Here is a 17,108-nt window from a genome sequence, read left to right as displayed (position 1 = left end):
TGAGTACAAAATCTGTATTTTTGTAGACATTTTCTTTTTTAAGTACACATAAGATGTCACCTAATTGTTTCCAAAACCTGAATATAGGATAGATACACTGATTATGAATGAAAAGAAGGTAATCCTTTGCCACTATTCCTCTCATATTTTTTTTTTAGTAGCCGTGCTGGTTTACATGCTACTAGGTGTGATGGTGATAGCTGATCTGTGTAGTTCATTGGGAAAACTGTTCATTTTCCCACTGAACCTATGTAGGTTCTTTCTTCTGGGTTTGTTTGCTCTAGCAAAAACATAAGCAAAACAAGGAACCGCCACCACAGAATTTGATTAGGGAGTCAGAGAGAGAACAATCATGTGGTGTGTTGTAACAAATGTTGGTTCACAACAAATTGTTTTTATGAGATCCTAGGAAGTAAGAGAGAGAACAATCACATGGTGTGTTGTAACAAATGTTGGTTCACAACAAATTGTCTTTATGACATCCTAGGAATTTTTTTTAAATACTAGTGTTCTTAGTATTTTTAATTATTTGCTTTTTTTGTTGTTGTTAAGTCATAAATACTAGACAGATGTCTGAAGTCAGTACTGAAATTGCAGCTTTCCCAAGGAATGGGATTTATAAAACCAGATAGGTATCAGTGTAATATTTGGATTTCTTGGTAAGTAGTCAGTTTCAGTAGAGACAAAGATTTCATAAACACACTTCATGCCAGTCCAGGATGCTTTGGCTGCATTTATTGCCTTCCTACAAACACTGGATGTAATTGATACCTGTGTGGATTGAGGAGCTTGATTGTGTCCTTTTAACCTCATGTCAGATAGCTTGAACAATGCGGATAGAAATACAGTTCAGGTTTCCTATTTTTCCTTGCAGTCCTAACTTCTAAAATTCTTTCAGAAGGCAGTTGTAAGTATAATTTGCCCTTTTGCCCACATACATCTTGCTTTGTCATGTGGGGAGATGTGTTGTTGAAGGGATGGGACACCTTGCGGTGTTTTGAAGAGGCAGATTTTTTGTTCACTTGTTATTTCAGGCATAGAAGAGACTCATTTTCATATTTCGTTTGTTTTCATCAGCAAGCCAAATCACAGGCATTAAAATCTTATGTCCTGTGGTTTATATGTGATTGAATTATCAGGAAAGGGGCTCTGTGTTGTGGGTTTATTTTGTATGTGACATGGTAGAATGCATTAGAGATTCTATGAGAGAATTCTCTTGACTGTAACAGTTGTTTTTTTCCAAGAGAGAAGTAGAACAACCTGAAATAAAATGGAGGGTGGAGAGGGGCAATATGTTTCTGCAACCCCATAGTTTTGCTGGCATTCCTTTGCTGACTGGTGTCCTGGTCTAATTGCTTGGAAAAAAGTTCCCAGTTTAGATCATGATTACTTCAGTCTGGTGTTAAATAAAGTGGCCATAGATGTTAAATGTGGTTGCTGAATTTTCATTTTGGAGAGTCTGGGACTGAACTTCTTGTCTCTGCACTTAGGTAAATCCAGTGTTCTTCGTGTAGATGTTTAAGTGGTTGTTGGCAAATGGTTGTATTCCACATTTTGGTAAAGTCCAAGTTGCTGTAGCTGGCCTCATATTGTCAGTGGATAAACAGTCATGATCTGTTGTGTTGTAATTGCATCTGTATAATGAAATGGTGCCAATTCTTTTCAATCTAGACCACTACAACTTCTAAAGTCTCAAGTGTGGCGTGTAAATTTGTGTGCATCAGTAGGGAATTGTTCTTGCCTTACATTTTTACTCTGCAGCCTTCAGTGTGATGGTATCTAGATAAATTGTTTTAGATTTATAATTGGTTCTAGAAGCTGCATCATGATAGTTTCCTGTTCCACGTGACATCCACGTGACATCTGAAGGATTGAAAGCCTCTAAATTCAAGCTTTGTTTGTGTTCTGTTTAGAATTAAAAGGAAAAGTAAGTGTTTTCAGCATCTCCCAGTGCTCATCTGGGAGATGTTGTCCTTGCTAGAAAGATGTTACTTCTATTTTGCCTAAAGACAGCGCGAACAGGATATGATACGTTTTTCCTACTAGCCTACTTGGCCTGTATTGTGTTCATGTAGCAAGGTTGTGGTACTGGGGGGGCTTCTGTGAGAAGCTACCAGAAGCTTCCTGCTTGTTCAACAGAGCCAATGCCAGCCAGCTCCAGGATAGACGCGCTGCTGGCCAAGGCTCAGCACGTCAGTGACGGCGGTAGTGCCACTGGGATAATGTGTTTAAGGAGGAGAAAAATCCCAGGGCAGCTGCAGCTGAGAGAGAGGAGTGGAAATATGAGAGAGAAATAGCCCTGCAGATCCTATCATGAGTGAAGAAGGAAGAGGAGAAAGTGTTTCAGGTGCTGGAACAGGTTCTCCTGCAACCTATGGGGAAGACTGTGGTGAGGCAGCTGTTCCCCTGTGGAAGTAGAGACTTTGTATTTATTCTAGTTCTACTGAAAAGCATGACTTGCAGAGCCAATGCAGGGTAATAGAAACAAATGCTGTCTTCTCTAGCTCCTGCACTACTCAAATTTCTGACTGCAAAAAACTTTTTTCCCCACCTTTATTTTCTTGTCTCTGCTGAGATTATTCTTTCTAGGGAATAATAAGCAGCACTGTGTAATAGTCTGTGTAAGATTTCCAACCCAAGATTAATCTGTGTGTTGCTTGGCAGTTTCACTTCATCCCACAAGTGTGTGTAATGGTAGGAAAATGAACCAATTTTACTCCATACCTTGGTAATGCAGTCATCAATTCTCTCTCGGTGCTGAAGTTGTTTTAGGATTCACTTTTGACAGACGCTTTTTAATAGGTACATAATTTGTAGGAGTTGTAGATATAACCTTGGAAACATGAGCTGTGCTGCAAGCCAATGCCATTGCTAGTAGAATTGCAACAGTATTTTAAGAGTTGTGGATTGTCCCATTCAGATCAGATAGAAACACATGAATTTATTTGAACTCTTAATATTGATGTCTTGCTGAGGTGCTACAGAATGTACAAATTTACCTTAGTTTTTTTCTCTTTTGTTTTCCTTTTCCCCTGCCTTTTCTGCCCCTGGCCCCCCCTTTTCATTGTTGAGACTTGGCTGACAGTCATTTTTTCTCTGCAGTGGAGATGTACAACCTGTGCCTCTGTAGTGACACTATAACCAGCTGGCAGGGAGCAGACCCATTTTATGCTGATTTTTTTCCTCGGTTTAGTGTTACTAAAAAGACCTCTGGGAACCCTCCAGGTGGTATTAGGTCCCACAAGTATTTTTTATTTTTTTTCCTTGCTGACCATTTTATATCTTTCTGTGACTGATTTCTACCTTTTATAGTATTTGGTAGTTTTGGGTCTGCCATTCCCCCCTCCTAGTTTCAGGTCTCTCTTTTGAGCAGTGAGGCTATTATTTGCAGTTTTACACACAAGCAAGCACACATACCCTTCTGTCTTGGCTTCTTGGGCTTTTTGGTGGTGACTGCATTTTGGGAAGAGTGTACAAGCTTCTTCATACTCTAGAATCTCATAATCATGATAACAGAATCACATGAGCAGATACTATCTTTCAGATAATTATAGCATCCTTACTGACAAACTGGTGATGTACAGGTTAGATGTGTGGACTGTGAGAGTGTCAGTTTAGTGCATTTTCAGGTTCAAAGGGTTGTGATTAGCAGCACAGTGACTGCTGGAGGCCTGTCACTAGAGGTGTACCCCAGGGTTTGGTACTGAGACTGGTACTCTTTCACAGTTTCTTTAAGGACCTGGGTGATGGGGCAAGAGGGTGCCTTCAGTAAATGCACAGAAGATAACAAAACCTGAGTGGTGGATATACCATCATGTTCTAGCTGACCCTACTTGAGCAGGGAGTTTGGACTTAGACCAAAGTATCTTCTCACCTCAATAATTCTGTGATTCTGTCTGCTCATTGCTGTAGCTCAGACTGGTTGTGTTCCCTGCTCTAGCACTCTGGCAGTCTAGCAGTTAGATGAGGCAAATGTGTTCCACAGAATCTCAGCATGGAAGTTTTATGCATAGGTAAAATAGTATAGGCTGTACCATTGTTCTTCTCACCTAAGAGGCAAAAAATATAATTATGAACAAGCTTCTGTAACTATTTCCTTTGCCTAGGAGACCTGGTCCTATTTTATAAAAGGTATGTGATAGTATTGCCATGCCTTCTGCTGTCTTTAAAGCGTAAATGCAGGTAAGCTTGTACACTGTAAGTAGATGGAATAGGAAAAACTGGTGACATTTTGTAAGGATGGTGTCACATTGTAACTTGTTGTAGCACCTGTGTGTGTCCAGTAGCAGATCAGTTCTCTGGATGTTAAAACCCAACTTTGTATTGCTTCTGATCCTAAGTAATTGAATTAAATGTTTACACTAAACCTTGTCTGTCAGCGTGTGTGCAGTGTTCGAATATCATGGTATTGAGCCATGGTGTGGTGCAAATACCCAGACTTTCAGGAAGGCACAGGAATGCAATAAAAAATGGAGGAATGAGTTCTGAATTTTTTGTTAGGGCTGTGAATTCATTGTTATACGGGCAAGTAGCTGTTAGAATTGTGTGGGAAGACCAGCAAAAATTGAGTTAAGTATGAATACATAGATGAAGCCTCTTAAGTTTGTTGAGAAAGAGTGGTCATTTCGGTGTTTGTTAATGTGAATATTGAAGCAGGTTTGTAGTAGTTCAACTTAAAAATGGAATAGCTGTTCATACATCCTCTTTACCTAACTTATTGTGGTAAGTATGATGATGATGAAACTAGGAAGATAAGGAACATAAGTAGGTATAAATGACAGACTGTACCAGTTCATAATTCACTTTCATGTTTAATGTAAATTTTTATTTTAATGTATTGCAACAGCTTCTTCAGTTTGTGGTGGATTTTTGGAAAAAGTGTCTTACTAAAGCATAGACCAACTTACTGTAGGATTTGTGATCAGTATTATAAATTGGTATATGCTGTTGAGAATGTAAACCTGTGTTTTGAATGCAGTGTGGAAAACTGTTAAAAGCATGGGTGGGAGTATCTGCATGTCACTAGTTCTGTTTTTCACTTCACTGTGCTAACTCTAACATCGAAACAGCTAATGGTGTGGTTGAAATTATTTCTACCTTACTTCTAGGGATCAGATGATTGCCTTGTAAAAATCTGGGCAACTGATGATGGAAGGTTGTTGGCTACCCTGAGAGGGCATGCAGCTGAAATATCTGATATGGCAGTAAACTATGAAAACACCATGATAGCTGCTGGAAGCTGTGATAAAATGATCCGAGTTTGGTGCCTTCGAACTTGTGCACCCTTAGCAGTCCTTCAGGGCCACAGTGCATCTATAACGTCATTGCAGGTAGGTTTTTGCTTTGCAAAAATGAGTCATGAGAACGTTCAGTGTAATAAAAATGCATGCCTGGCAACTAAGCCCTGAAGTGAGAAGGAATTTTCATGGTATGCATTGTGAAATAACACGTTTATTGTCAAAATGCTTGACCTTTGAAGAATGCCAGACATAATCCTTGTTCAAAAAAGTTTCATGGCACATATGGGCAGTTCTGTTTTGAAGTACCCCTCCTTTGCAGGCTGTGATTCTGAGCACAGGTGTATTGAGTAAGAACTGCAGTCACTGGGAGTACTTTGATTTGCTTTTGTTTAGAGTTGCATGCTATTGTGCAACTTGGTTGGTGGGGAGGGAGGAAGAATCTGGACTGCTTTGGCAAGTAACTCAGAAGGGTGGTTCTGGAGGGAGTGACTGAGCAACATTTTGTTATTTTGGTGTTCATTGTTCATTCCAATCTGTTTCCCTTAAGTATGGTTTGATACTTGATTTTCTTTTTTTCTTTTTTTTTTTTTTTTCCTTTTTTTGGTGAAATGAATTGTGGAACTTCTTAGCACATCTGGAACAGATTAACAGGAGAACTTTTTTTTCTTCCCCCTTTTCCCAGTTCTCTCCATTATGTAGTGGCTCAAAGAGATACTTGTCTTCGACTGGGGCAGATGGAACAATATGCTTTTGGCTGTGGGATGCTGGCACCCTTAAAATAAAGTTAGTTGCTATTTTATTTATTACTATTTCTATTTATGTAATTAAGAATGACATACAAATACGGAGAAAAATTTGACTAAACAGCTTTTCATTGGCTATTTCAGTATGTGATTGTTGGGTATGATCTGTTTCTGTTGTAGCTATAGCTTGCTTGTTTATCTATTAAAAACTAAGTTGATAATACAATGTTTTATGGTGTGATAATGTATATCTGTTAATTTAGAAAATAAGTCTACTATTGAGGTTTTTTGTTTAATACAATGTCGAAGTTGGCACTCCTTTATTCTGATGTCATCTCTTAATCTCAAATGAAATGAAAATTATGTTGATAAAATTATTGCAATCTAGATTGCAAAGTCTAGTTTTTAAGGAGACAGTAATATCCTAGTAAAAATCAGGATAGGATGTTTTTGATGTTTGTTCTTTCCTTACTTATATTACCTTTTCATAGTTGCTCTTGGCTGTAACATGGCAGAAGGCAGAATTCTTGGACAGCCATGTATTGATGGCTGAAGTTGAGTATGAAGTTTCTGCCTTCAAAGATACTAAAAATGTTGTCAGGACTTTCCAATATAGTTTTTTAAAACCAACTTGCTCAGTAGCTTTCAAATGCTCTTTGCTCTTCCTTTATCACTAAAACCCATAGCTTAAAATTGGAAATGGATGGCTTAGTAATCATAAGCGATTTAGTTTTGACGATGGCATGTATTCTTCTGAATATATGCTTGCAGGTGAGTTCAATTTCCTTGTAGTTTTAGTAATTGCTGCTAGAATCTTTTCCTTGCAGTGCTGAGGTTATGCAGAGCTTGCAGGCACACTTGCATAGGTACTTTTCTAGTTGTCTGGGCCTTAGCTATTTTGATGTTCTCTGGATGTTGTATCTCTTTTGATAATGTAAGTGAAGCTGTGTCTCAGGTTGTTACTCCTCTGCTGCCTAGTGCATGCTGTAATCAAATTAAGACTCCCCTTTTTACTGAGGAGAGGAGGACATAACTTACATGCTTATTTTTGTGTGAAGGAAAGGAGTTGCCACCACATTATTTTTTTTAAGATTTCCCAAGTCTGAGCTCTTGTTGACAAGATGAAATCTTTGTCTGTCTGATTGGTAAACCTTTTGAGCCCACATGTTTTTTTCTTTTCTTTCTTTTTTTCTCCTTTTCCTAAGTAAAGTTTTAGTCTGCGAAATTGATTTTTGAAATGAATTCTGTCATTAGAAAATAGCAAATCCTTGAGAGCTAGGTAGGTTATAATATATAATAATTATATATATAATTACATAATATATATATAATTATATATAATATATAAGGTAGGAGATAAATGTTTCAAAATGATGATTGTTTGAATGAATCATGGAGTTGGATGGGATTTGTCTTGAGATAAAACTTAGGTAGGGGAAAAACTGGTTCCAGTTATAGTAGGGGATTCTGAACTAATTCCTTTCCATGGTGATATATAATTGTGGAACAAAAATTTTTAGTGAGATGTGCTCAACAAATATTAAAAGTATAAAAGATATTTGAGTAATGCTTTCATGTAGAAGTCATTGTAATGTGATTAGACAGGGGCATAGAGAAAACAGATCAGTTCAGCTGTCTTGTGCAGCACAGCAAGGAAGTGGTCTGGTAACCTAAGTCACGCCAGTGATTCATGTCGTTTGACAACAGAGTGCAGATTAAGTTTTGAGACTGGAATCTTTCTACTGCTCTTACCTTCTGTTCCGGAAATATTTTTTACATTGGGTTTGAGAGGAGAGAGGAAGCCATTAAGCTGTATTCCTTCAGTCTGGAAAAAACCAAATGTATGAAGATGAGTCATGTACAGTCATGAGTGTGTTGAGGAGGGAATATAATGAGGAATTGATTGTGGGCCCTTATGGTTCTAGAAGGTATCAAATGGAAGTATCCATTTTCAAATCGGAAGAAGATGGTTCTTTACAAAACATGCAACTGAGTTACAAAACTTCTTGCCACAGGATATTATGCATTATGTGAAGGTATTAAAAGGCATCACTGTGTGCTTTTTCTTTTTAGGTCTTTGTTTAAACTTAGTAGAACTGTAATGTATTTGAAGTAATTGATGCTTTTTAATCCGAACTAAAACGTGATAAAAATGTCTAAATAAGAAACAGGCATGTCTTTTGAGACTGGAACATAACTTTTTGCCACTTGTGATATTGAAACAGATGGACACTCAGACAAGTCTTAATTTCCTGAGTTGAACAGTGTACTAGTTCAGGGAACTTGTTAGTGGAAGTTTTATGTAATGTGCTAAGGTGTAAACTTTTCTAACTGTGCTTATCACAATTATTCTGGTAAACCAAAAAAAATTATACTGGAAAACTTGCATTCCAGTGTAATTTTCCACAAGAAGGCTGCATTGCATGGCCAGTGCATCTCAGCAATGGGTGTATATTGTCATAACAGTTTTCAGCGAGGTGGTTGCACTTCTTACACACTTGAATCTGTTTCTCCTTCTGGAGCTGTGGAAGTGTGGCAGGTTCCCTCCACATCCATTCAGTTGTGTGCTGGGGGAAAACAAGTACTAGCAATATAAGAGCATCAAAGGAAAGAATGATGCCTGTTAATTTTTTGTCATAATGCCGTTTTTTGAGGTTATTTTAAAAAGGTATGTTGTGTAGGCTATCTGGAAGAGAGTTTCGCTGGTGAGGTGGGAAGTTTATCCTTCCTTTTATTCCTGTAGTAAAAAATACAGGCTTGTTTCTGTTCAATATCTCTAAAGAGGAGGAAAGCTGGCAGGGAAAATAAGATCTCTTACCATGGTTATTCAGCCTCTGAGCTTGCTGCCCTGTATCTTGATTCTAGTACAACTCCCACCCCAGGAAGGAGAAATTGGAGCTTTCAAGCATAACCAAGAGTTCTGAGTAGTTCAGGTGAAGGATGCTGTAATATGCTTAAGTCAGAACTTGATTTCATGTTCCTCCTGAGCTTGACTGCAACCTGCTCTGCAAGAATGCAATTGCTATCAGTGATGAAAGTGTGTTACTAAATTATGCAATGCTTCAAATGGGGATGGGTGGTGAAGTCTTGAAATTTTAGCTACTTAAAAGAGAAAATCTATATATCCCATCCCTGCTTTTTGTACTCAACACTACTCGAATCACCTGGCAGTGGGCAGCCTAACAATGATCATGTGGTTGATTGTCATTTCAAGATGATTGGCAGTGCCATTAGTACTTTGCTGAAATCTTTCATGAAAAAGGCAGAGTTGGTATTGTGTTCAGTGGGCTCTCAAATTAAAAAAACCAGTTTCGTTCTTAAATACACTGAGTTGTATTTTCTGTTTTTTTTTCTTATCTCTGCAAATGTTTATTTTGTTTCATTCTCAGATTGCAAAATTTCTTGTAACTCAGCTTTGCCAACAACTCTGCTGCAGTTAATATTATTTAATTAATAGTATGTCTGAAATTAAGGGCTTCCTATGTTGGTCTCCCATTTTTTTATAACCTTGTTAATTGAGGCATGTTCTGTTTGGGTCAGACATATGGCCCAGTCCAGCGATGTTGGTGACAGCTCTGTTTTGATGAACTGCAAAAGGACACATTACAGTAGATTTTGTATCATAGGATGAAAGAGACATTGGCACAGCTGACCACAAAGTTCTGATATTATTCAAAGGAAAGTGAGCAACCTTGTTCACATGGTTCTGTGACTAGTGTGGATGCATGTTCTTTAGTGTTACAGGGGCTCCTGTCTCCTTTCCTTGAAGAGGTTTATGACCAGGCAGTATGTTGTTGCTGCAGGCAAGGAATTCACAGAATGTAGCCCAAACTAGATGGGAAAACAATTGAAAATTTAGGCAATCAAGTCTTACCCTGGGTTTAGTCTTCTTTCACTATTCTGGGTGGTGATAGTAAACACAGGAGTTGGATCCTGCATCAGTTTACAGTAGGGAGGAGAGAGAAAATCTGCTTCGGGTCATCAGAAATTGAAGAATTGTGTGCTTCATTCAAGTTAAATGGAGAATTATTACAACTGGTCAGTGCATCACAGTTAAATTAGTTGCACTGCAAAATATTTGCCTATATATCTTTTCTGAGGAAGACACTGAATTTTTTTTCTTCTGCCACCTGTTTGCATCACAAGTTTCCAGTGTTAGCCTGTTACTGGTAGACCATATGAACAAGGCAGCAGAATCGTCTCACAGATTTGGATAGAGGAGCTTGGTGTACTGCTTTTCTTCTTATCTATTTATTCTCCCATAATTTTAGAAAGAGGAAAAAACCTCAGGAAAAACACATGCTGATTTTGACATTCCTGTTTTGGACAAGACACTGATTTCTCAATTATCATCAGTGTGATGTGATGCTTCTCATTTCCTTTCTTATGCAGAAGGCCCTCGATGTTAAAGGGACTGTTCATATATCAGAACTCAGATATTCTGAACCTTTTTTATTATCTTAAGTTAGAGAGGTTATATCAAGGCATCTGTTTTCTGTGAAGAAGTCTTGCTTTAACTACTACATGACCAGAGTTAAGCTTGTCTGCGGAACTTAGATTAATAAACTAATAAAACACTTAATAAATGCATTGAAAATATATGTAAAGTGAAACATTGTCCTGGATGGAACCAGCTTTTGTCCCCTTTCCACGCTTCACAAAAATACTGATGGCCCAACTCATTTTGCAATCTGTTTTATTGTAGAAGAGTGCCATAATCCCTTGTCTCCTGATGCCTTAAATAGCACACATTAGAGAGACGTAAGTTTGAGAATTTAAATTGGTTATCTAAACTAGAATGTAAGTGCATACTTGCTCTATTTTGCAGCTGTCCTAACTCCAAAGGCAGAGTTCACAAACAAGAGTGGAAGAAAACAACAGCCTATTTATCTATTTACATTTGTTCCAAATTATGTAAACTGGGTATTGAATTGTCTGATAGTTCTTGTTAGTATCTCAGTTAAGGAGGATTTCAACTGTTTTGTAGAAAAGATCTTTGTCCTGTTTAGTGTATCTTGCGAAGTTTCCTTGTCACAAATCTGCAGGGAGTTACCTTAAAACTTCTGCAGGAAAGGTCACAGAAACAGCCTATACCGAATGGATAATTTGGAGAAAGATTTCTTAACTGATATTGCTGATGTTTATTACTTTGTTTCATGCATAAACATCGCCAAGGTTTAATGCTTATTACTTTCTTTGAGATAGCAGTAACTGATTAGTGGAGAAAGATCTCTTATGCATCTACCTTCAGGTGAAATGAATTATACAGGCCATTTTGCTTTTAAAAGAGAACATTTTGGATAAGTTCTGAATATGCATTCTTTTATGTTAGAGCAAATCTTTAGTGATGACACTCGTGGGTGTAGTGCTGCTGTTCTCTCGTAAGTTAATTCTTTGAGGGAAGATTGCAGATGGCATACTATGCAAGACCACCTACTGGTTTGAGGTTGCTGTAATCCATGAACAGAATTGAAATAATGATTGAAGAACTTGATCTGATTTGTTTTGGTTTTACACACCCTTAAAATGCCAGATCCACTGAAGCTTTAGTTTTGCTTCCATATCACATTCTGAAATGCCTAGAGAAAAGTGAGGGCCGTAAAGTAAAATCCCTTACAAACTTCTAACCACTGTCCTGACATTTTGGGTACTATTTGAAACTAGCCCACAGGAAACATATGATGTCATTTGAAGAAAATCTTATATTCTAATACTGTGGAAAACTCCAAATTTATTTAAACTTCTTTGATATCCTTGTCTATAAAGAGCACCTGTCTCTGTTTCTCTCTTGTAAAAGCAAGCATATGCCACAGGAGAAAGCCAGAACACCCAGCGGTTTAAAACAACATCATGGGCAGCTGGCTCTGTTCTGCTTTCCTGATAACTTCAGGAGAGTGTTTTGTATAGCAATATCATAGGATAGAAGGGAATGGGATTTAAGTTGGGTTACAACTCTCCTTGATGCATGGGTTACTTAGTCCATCTGGATGTCTTGGTTTCCTAAAGATCAGATCGTGAAGCATAGTCACACAAAATTGTTTATAAATGGGCAGCCATCTGTTCCTTCATATTTAATTTTATCCTTCTGTTCTTTTTCTAAGATACTGACTTGTTTTTTGAAACCCTATTAGGAAATTATTTAACTGGTTTTCTTTTGTTTGTAGTCCAAGGCCAACGAAGTTTACAGAACGTCCTCGGCCTGGAGTCCAAATGATCTGTTCTTCTTTTAGTGCTGGTAAAAGCCTTTTTTTTTTTTTCTTTCTCTCCTTGAAACAGTATAAGAAGTTATTTGATGAGTAAAATAAAGTACACTACAGCTACTGTAGCATATTTCTTTTTAATAAGGTGGATTTGAGTTAGTGGCTATAAAAAAATCCCAAATATTTAAAATATAAATTCAGAATTTATGCATTAATACTTGCTGCTACAGAAATTAGCAATACAGTTAAAATTAGAAATTACAAATACAGTTAAACATGAAATGTTGTAAGTAAGTCTCTTATGACTGCAAGTCTTTTCAGAATGGGATAGATATATACCTTTTTCTCAGAATAATTAGGAGAGTTGGCTTTCTCTGAGGCGTAGTATATGGGGATTTGTACAAGAAGGTGCTGATTACAGAGTTCTCTCATGGTCTGGGTTTCATTGGTTCTAGAGCTGGCAACTGAAGAATGCTACATAAATAATTGGATGAAATATCAAAATGTACTAGAGTTCCAGTTCCATTTGATTTTTATTAAGAGGGAGGCTTCTAAGGGCTTAGATGCAAGCAAATTACTCTAGTTAACTAATCTTTCGGATATGTCTGCTGATGCATATTTACTGACAGCAAATGTGAGATAATTCAACTCTAGTTAAACTTTGGAGTTTCTAAATCTTGTTTTGACTTAAAGGTCAGTTTCAGGCATAGTTGAAATGAGATGCAGCTATAAATTTCAGAGAATAAATTTAAATATTTGATATTATGTCCCTTTGAAAATACTGTAATAACAGTAGATTGCCCTTTTTTTAAAGTCTTATCTGTTTGTTTTTTCTCAGGTGGAATGTTTTTGGCCACTGGGAGTACAGATCACATCATTAGGGTTTATTTCTTTGGATCAGGTCAGCCAGAGAAGATATCAGAGTTGGAGTTTCATACTGTAAATACATTTTTTTAAAATTACATATGTACTTGATTAAAGTAATAATTTGGATAAAAGGGGATAATTTGGAGAAATTTGATTTCTTTTTTCTTTTTCTGCTCTTTTTTTATATAGGACAAAGTTGACAGCATTCAGTTTTCTAATAGTAGTAGCAGGTAAGCACACTATTCAGAGCTAGCTTTTTGACCTTGTAGACATTTGTAAATACTAGTTTCCAGAGGTAGTTATTAAAACAAAGAGCTTTGTTTTGAGTTTCATCCAGTAAACTATTGGAGTCTCACTGTTTCTTTTTCATAGTACTCCTTAGTTTCACAGTTGTTTTCATTGTAATGCTTGAAGTATTTTGAATTTGCTAAAATTATGAAAATACTTGAAACTTCTTCCTAAGAAATGTGTGTGTGTGTGTATATATATTCACATATCAAATACGTGTACTTTTAGATATATTTTAACGTGTAAACCTTTTTTCACTTAAATGACTGCTGGATACAGAAAAAATATCAAACTAGATCTAACAATGTTTTGTTTAGCTAGCCTAAGGCTTTTTTTAATGTTTCACCTAAAGTTCTGGATGTTGGATATGAAGGATGCTAAAGAAAACAGTTTGGTTTATTACGAAGTATCTGACACTTTCACTTATTTGATGTTCTAATGTACACTTTTATCATGATACAAATAGTTGTAAACCAAGCTTCACCCGCCTCTTTCTCCTCCTCCTACCCCTGAACCTCTAAAAGGGGAAAGAAAAGAGTGGGAGAGAAACTCAAGCTGGGAAACACTTCTTCATATAAGTATCATAGTACTTACTCAGTATACAATGCTAACTTATTGGGAATAGGTTTTATTTTAAATCATGTCTGTACTTGTGCTGGCAGGGCTCTCCTCTTGACCTCTGTGTGTGTGATAAGGTCAGCTCCTTGGAATGTTCATTGGGTTATGGTGTCCCTGTGCCAGTGCAGTGTCATAACTCAGCAAGGTGCACCAAAGGTCATGGAACTGTTAGTTTGGAACGGGCTCAGGATAGGGAAGCAAGTTTGACTTTTTGGAGGCCTTCAATTTTTTTGTTGGTATGGGAAGCGTTTTTAACCTCAAACCACTTGTACCGGATTCTGACACTGTTTGGACTTCTTACTCATAGCTTCCATTTTTGAATTCTAAATTCTGGGACTTTAATTTTCAGGTGTCTTTTCTGTACAGATCTGCCTTTGATCTCTGAGTAACTCTTTCCTGCTTTTGTTAGATTTGTGAGTGGAAGCCGTGATGGAACAGCACGAATCTGGCAATTTAAGCGAAGGGAATGGAAAAGCATTTTGTTAGATATGGCTACTCGCCCAGCAGGGTAAGTGATGTAAAATGTTCTGCTATCACATAGATTCTTGAGGACCTTTGCTATAATTTTCTGACTTACTAAAAATTTTTTTAAAAAGACAGTGAGAGAAAAGAAAAATTATTATTAATTTATTATTATTAATAAAAATTTTATTAATTATTATTGCTTAAATGCACAGTATGCTTATCTAGCTCTTGAAATTCAATGAAAATAAACATTTGACTACATATTCAGCTGTGGAAATTAGCTTGTCCTGATAATAGTGCCACTAGTATTTTGATTAGATTAAAAGAATAAAAGATAACCAAAACCCTTTGAAGGTCAAATTTATATGGCTTTTTACGTAGACATTTATTTCTGGAGCAAGAAAACCAGGTCACATCTTTTCTTGAGACTGATTGCATTTCAGTAATATTTACAGATATTATGGAACCTGCATGCCCAGAAAAGAAGTATTGTGTCCTTTTCATACAACATGCCAGAGCAAAGAAATTGCTGGCTCTGTAATTTGTTAAAACAATCTGAGAGTTTAGAAGAGTTTGTAGGTATGGGAAACTTCTGTACACTAGAACAAGCAACAAAAGATGCTTGAAGATGGAGACTGAGTTAGTAGGAATTGATGCTTGCACCTTTTTATTTTGGCATGAAGATGTTTTCCAGTTGACATAAATTAAAAAGATTTGTAACAACTTTAAGGGATAAACCTTTTCCCCCTTACTGTTAATATGGAATGTTTTGAAGGATATTTAGTAGAAAAAAAAACTATAACGGTTTCAGGAGTCATCTGTGGAAAGATACCTGAAAGATGAAGAGAGTGATGGAAGAGAAGGCTAAATAAAGTGTAATTTAGTTAGATGTTTAGATCAGACAGTATCCTGTCAATTATGAGCAGTTGCAACAAAATGTAGGTATCAAACTGTTGGACAAGAGTGTACAAAATGCTGGTACTTTGATAACAGACTGAGTTACTCTCAGTACAAATTCTCCATTTTAACTGATTCTGTGCAAAAGAGGAATGGATTCTTCTTCATTGTGGCCATAAATGCTGAACTTATCTGAGAAACGGAACTGCTCATTTTAGTAAAGCACCTATAGCAGAATTCTGTTTTATCCTTGTGACTAGAGGAATAAGTGCAGTTTTAAATTTGATCTTTTCTGCACAAGAATGGTTTTATCAAAGAAAATGAAATTGCTGCACTGAAAGGAAAGAATTAATTCAGCTTATAAAGCCTCCTGGGTTCTGCATTGAATCTAGAAGGGAATTTGGCTATAACTACATTTTCTGTTATTGGGTTGATACTATTATGCAATGTGTTGTTGTGCTTACTATATGGAAGATTCTGTATTTTGTCTGCCTACTTAGTGGTGACATGCTATTGTTGAGTTTGGCTGATGTTTTCCTAGAAATAAATGTGCTAGAGAATTCAAGGGTGATTAGTCTTTAAATCATGCTGCTAAAAATGTAATTTTTGGGTATTCTGATTGATTTATTATAGATTACTGTTGTTTGGGTTTCATGCAAGATTAAGTGCCATATTATGATTAGTAAAGTGATGCCAGGGTAGTGGTGTAGTACTAAATATTGTCCAAGAATTCAGATCATTTAAAGGTATAGAATACATCTCTCCATGTTGAGAAATACTTATTGCAAATATTCTTCAGGACAATTTACCGTTCCTTGGTTGACTAATTTGGATTTTTATTCTTTAGATGTTACAACAAATACTGTAGCTATCAAATTTAAATTAGTTAGGTCATGTATCAGAGAGCATTTTCTGGAAGATCCTATAGTCATTGTTTAAGTACCTACAATTCTTTGTGATTGAATGTGCTACATTATAGAAAACATCTTTAATTTGTCTGGTTTCTTGAAGAAATATTCTTACAAATATAGCAAAATACAGAAGCGTTTTCACTTGTTAGTAGTGTTAAACCATTTTAGCAAAGTAGGTTTACACTGAAATTTTTTACTCTATTGTTTTAGACAAAGTTTGCAAGGAGTTGAAGATAAAATCACAAAGCTGAAAGTGACCATGGTGGCATGGGACCGCCATGACAACTCTGTTATAACTGCAGTTAATAACATGACTCTGAAAGTTTGGAATTCTTTCACTGGCCAGCTCATTCACATTCTCATGGTAAGGTGTACCATCTTGATTTATCAATCTTGAATGCAAAATTTATTTATACATTATAAACATTCTTCTATGTTTTTTCCTGTCTGAAAACTACCTTGACAAATGTTTCTAGATAATTGAAACGTAATAGAGATGTCTATCAGCTGCTTATTAGAAAATAAAACCTTAAAGTTGCAAATAACCATTGCTGTTCAAGATGTCTGAAACTAAATTTGGACATTTTGGTTGGGTTTTTTTTTTTTTTAACTGAAGTTCTATCTTGAAGGAGAGAAGGAAACAGTTGGGTTTTTAATCTTTATGTAATGTGGTGTTTTGAAATACTGTTAATGGATAAATTTGTCCTGTTTAAACAGAGACACTTCTGCAACCTAATCATTCCATGAGTACAAAGTTAGTATTCTAACTAAAATAAATCAACAGGTTTACTAATGTCTGACACTTCTTTGGTAACTGAGAAAATGGGTTACTCTAGGTAACTTGATATAGAGATGGAAATACTTAATGCACAGCTTTAA

At 36.5% G+C, this 17,108-nt stretch overlaps 1 protein-coding gene across 2 annotated transcripts in view; it reads left to right on the top strand.

Annotated features, from left to right (window-relative positions):
* The window catches only part of PHIP (pleckstrin homology domain interacting protein), a 96,578-nt gene that overhangs the window by 11,055 nt on the left and 68,415 nt on the right, over positions 1-17,108 (top strand). For both annotated transcript variants that reach the window (XM_017742814.1, XM_017742813.1), the window contains exons 4-10: positions 5,109-5,330; positions 5,923-6,023; positions 12,148-12,218; positions 13,022-13,122; positions 13,240-13,280; positions 14,366-14,464; positions 16,440-16,593. In XM_017742814.1, the coding sequence (XP_017598303.1) occupies positions 5,109-5,330; positions 5,923-6,023; positions 12,148-12,218; positions 13,022-13,122; positions 13,240-13,280; positions 14,366-14,464; positions 16,440-16,593 (789 nt within the window). The remainder of the gene's footprint in view (positions 1-5,108; positions 5,331-5,922; positions 6,024-12,147; positions 12,219-13,021; positions 13,123-13,239; positions 13,281-14,365; positions 14,465-16,439; positions 16,594-17,108) is intronic.

The sequence above is a fragment of the Corvus brachyrhynchos genome, unplaced genomic scaffold (assembly GCF_000691975.1).
Source record: "Corvus brachyrhynchos isolate BGI_N302 unplaced genomic scaffold, ASM69197v1 scaffold87, whole genome shotgun sequence".
Taxonomy (NCBI): domain Eukaryota; kingdom Metazoa; phylum Chordata; class Aves; order Passeriformes; family Corvidae; genus Corvus; species Corvus brachyrhynchos.
This window is presented reverse-complemented; position numbering and strand designations above follow the sequence as displayed.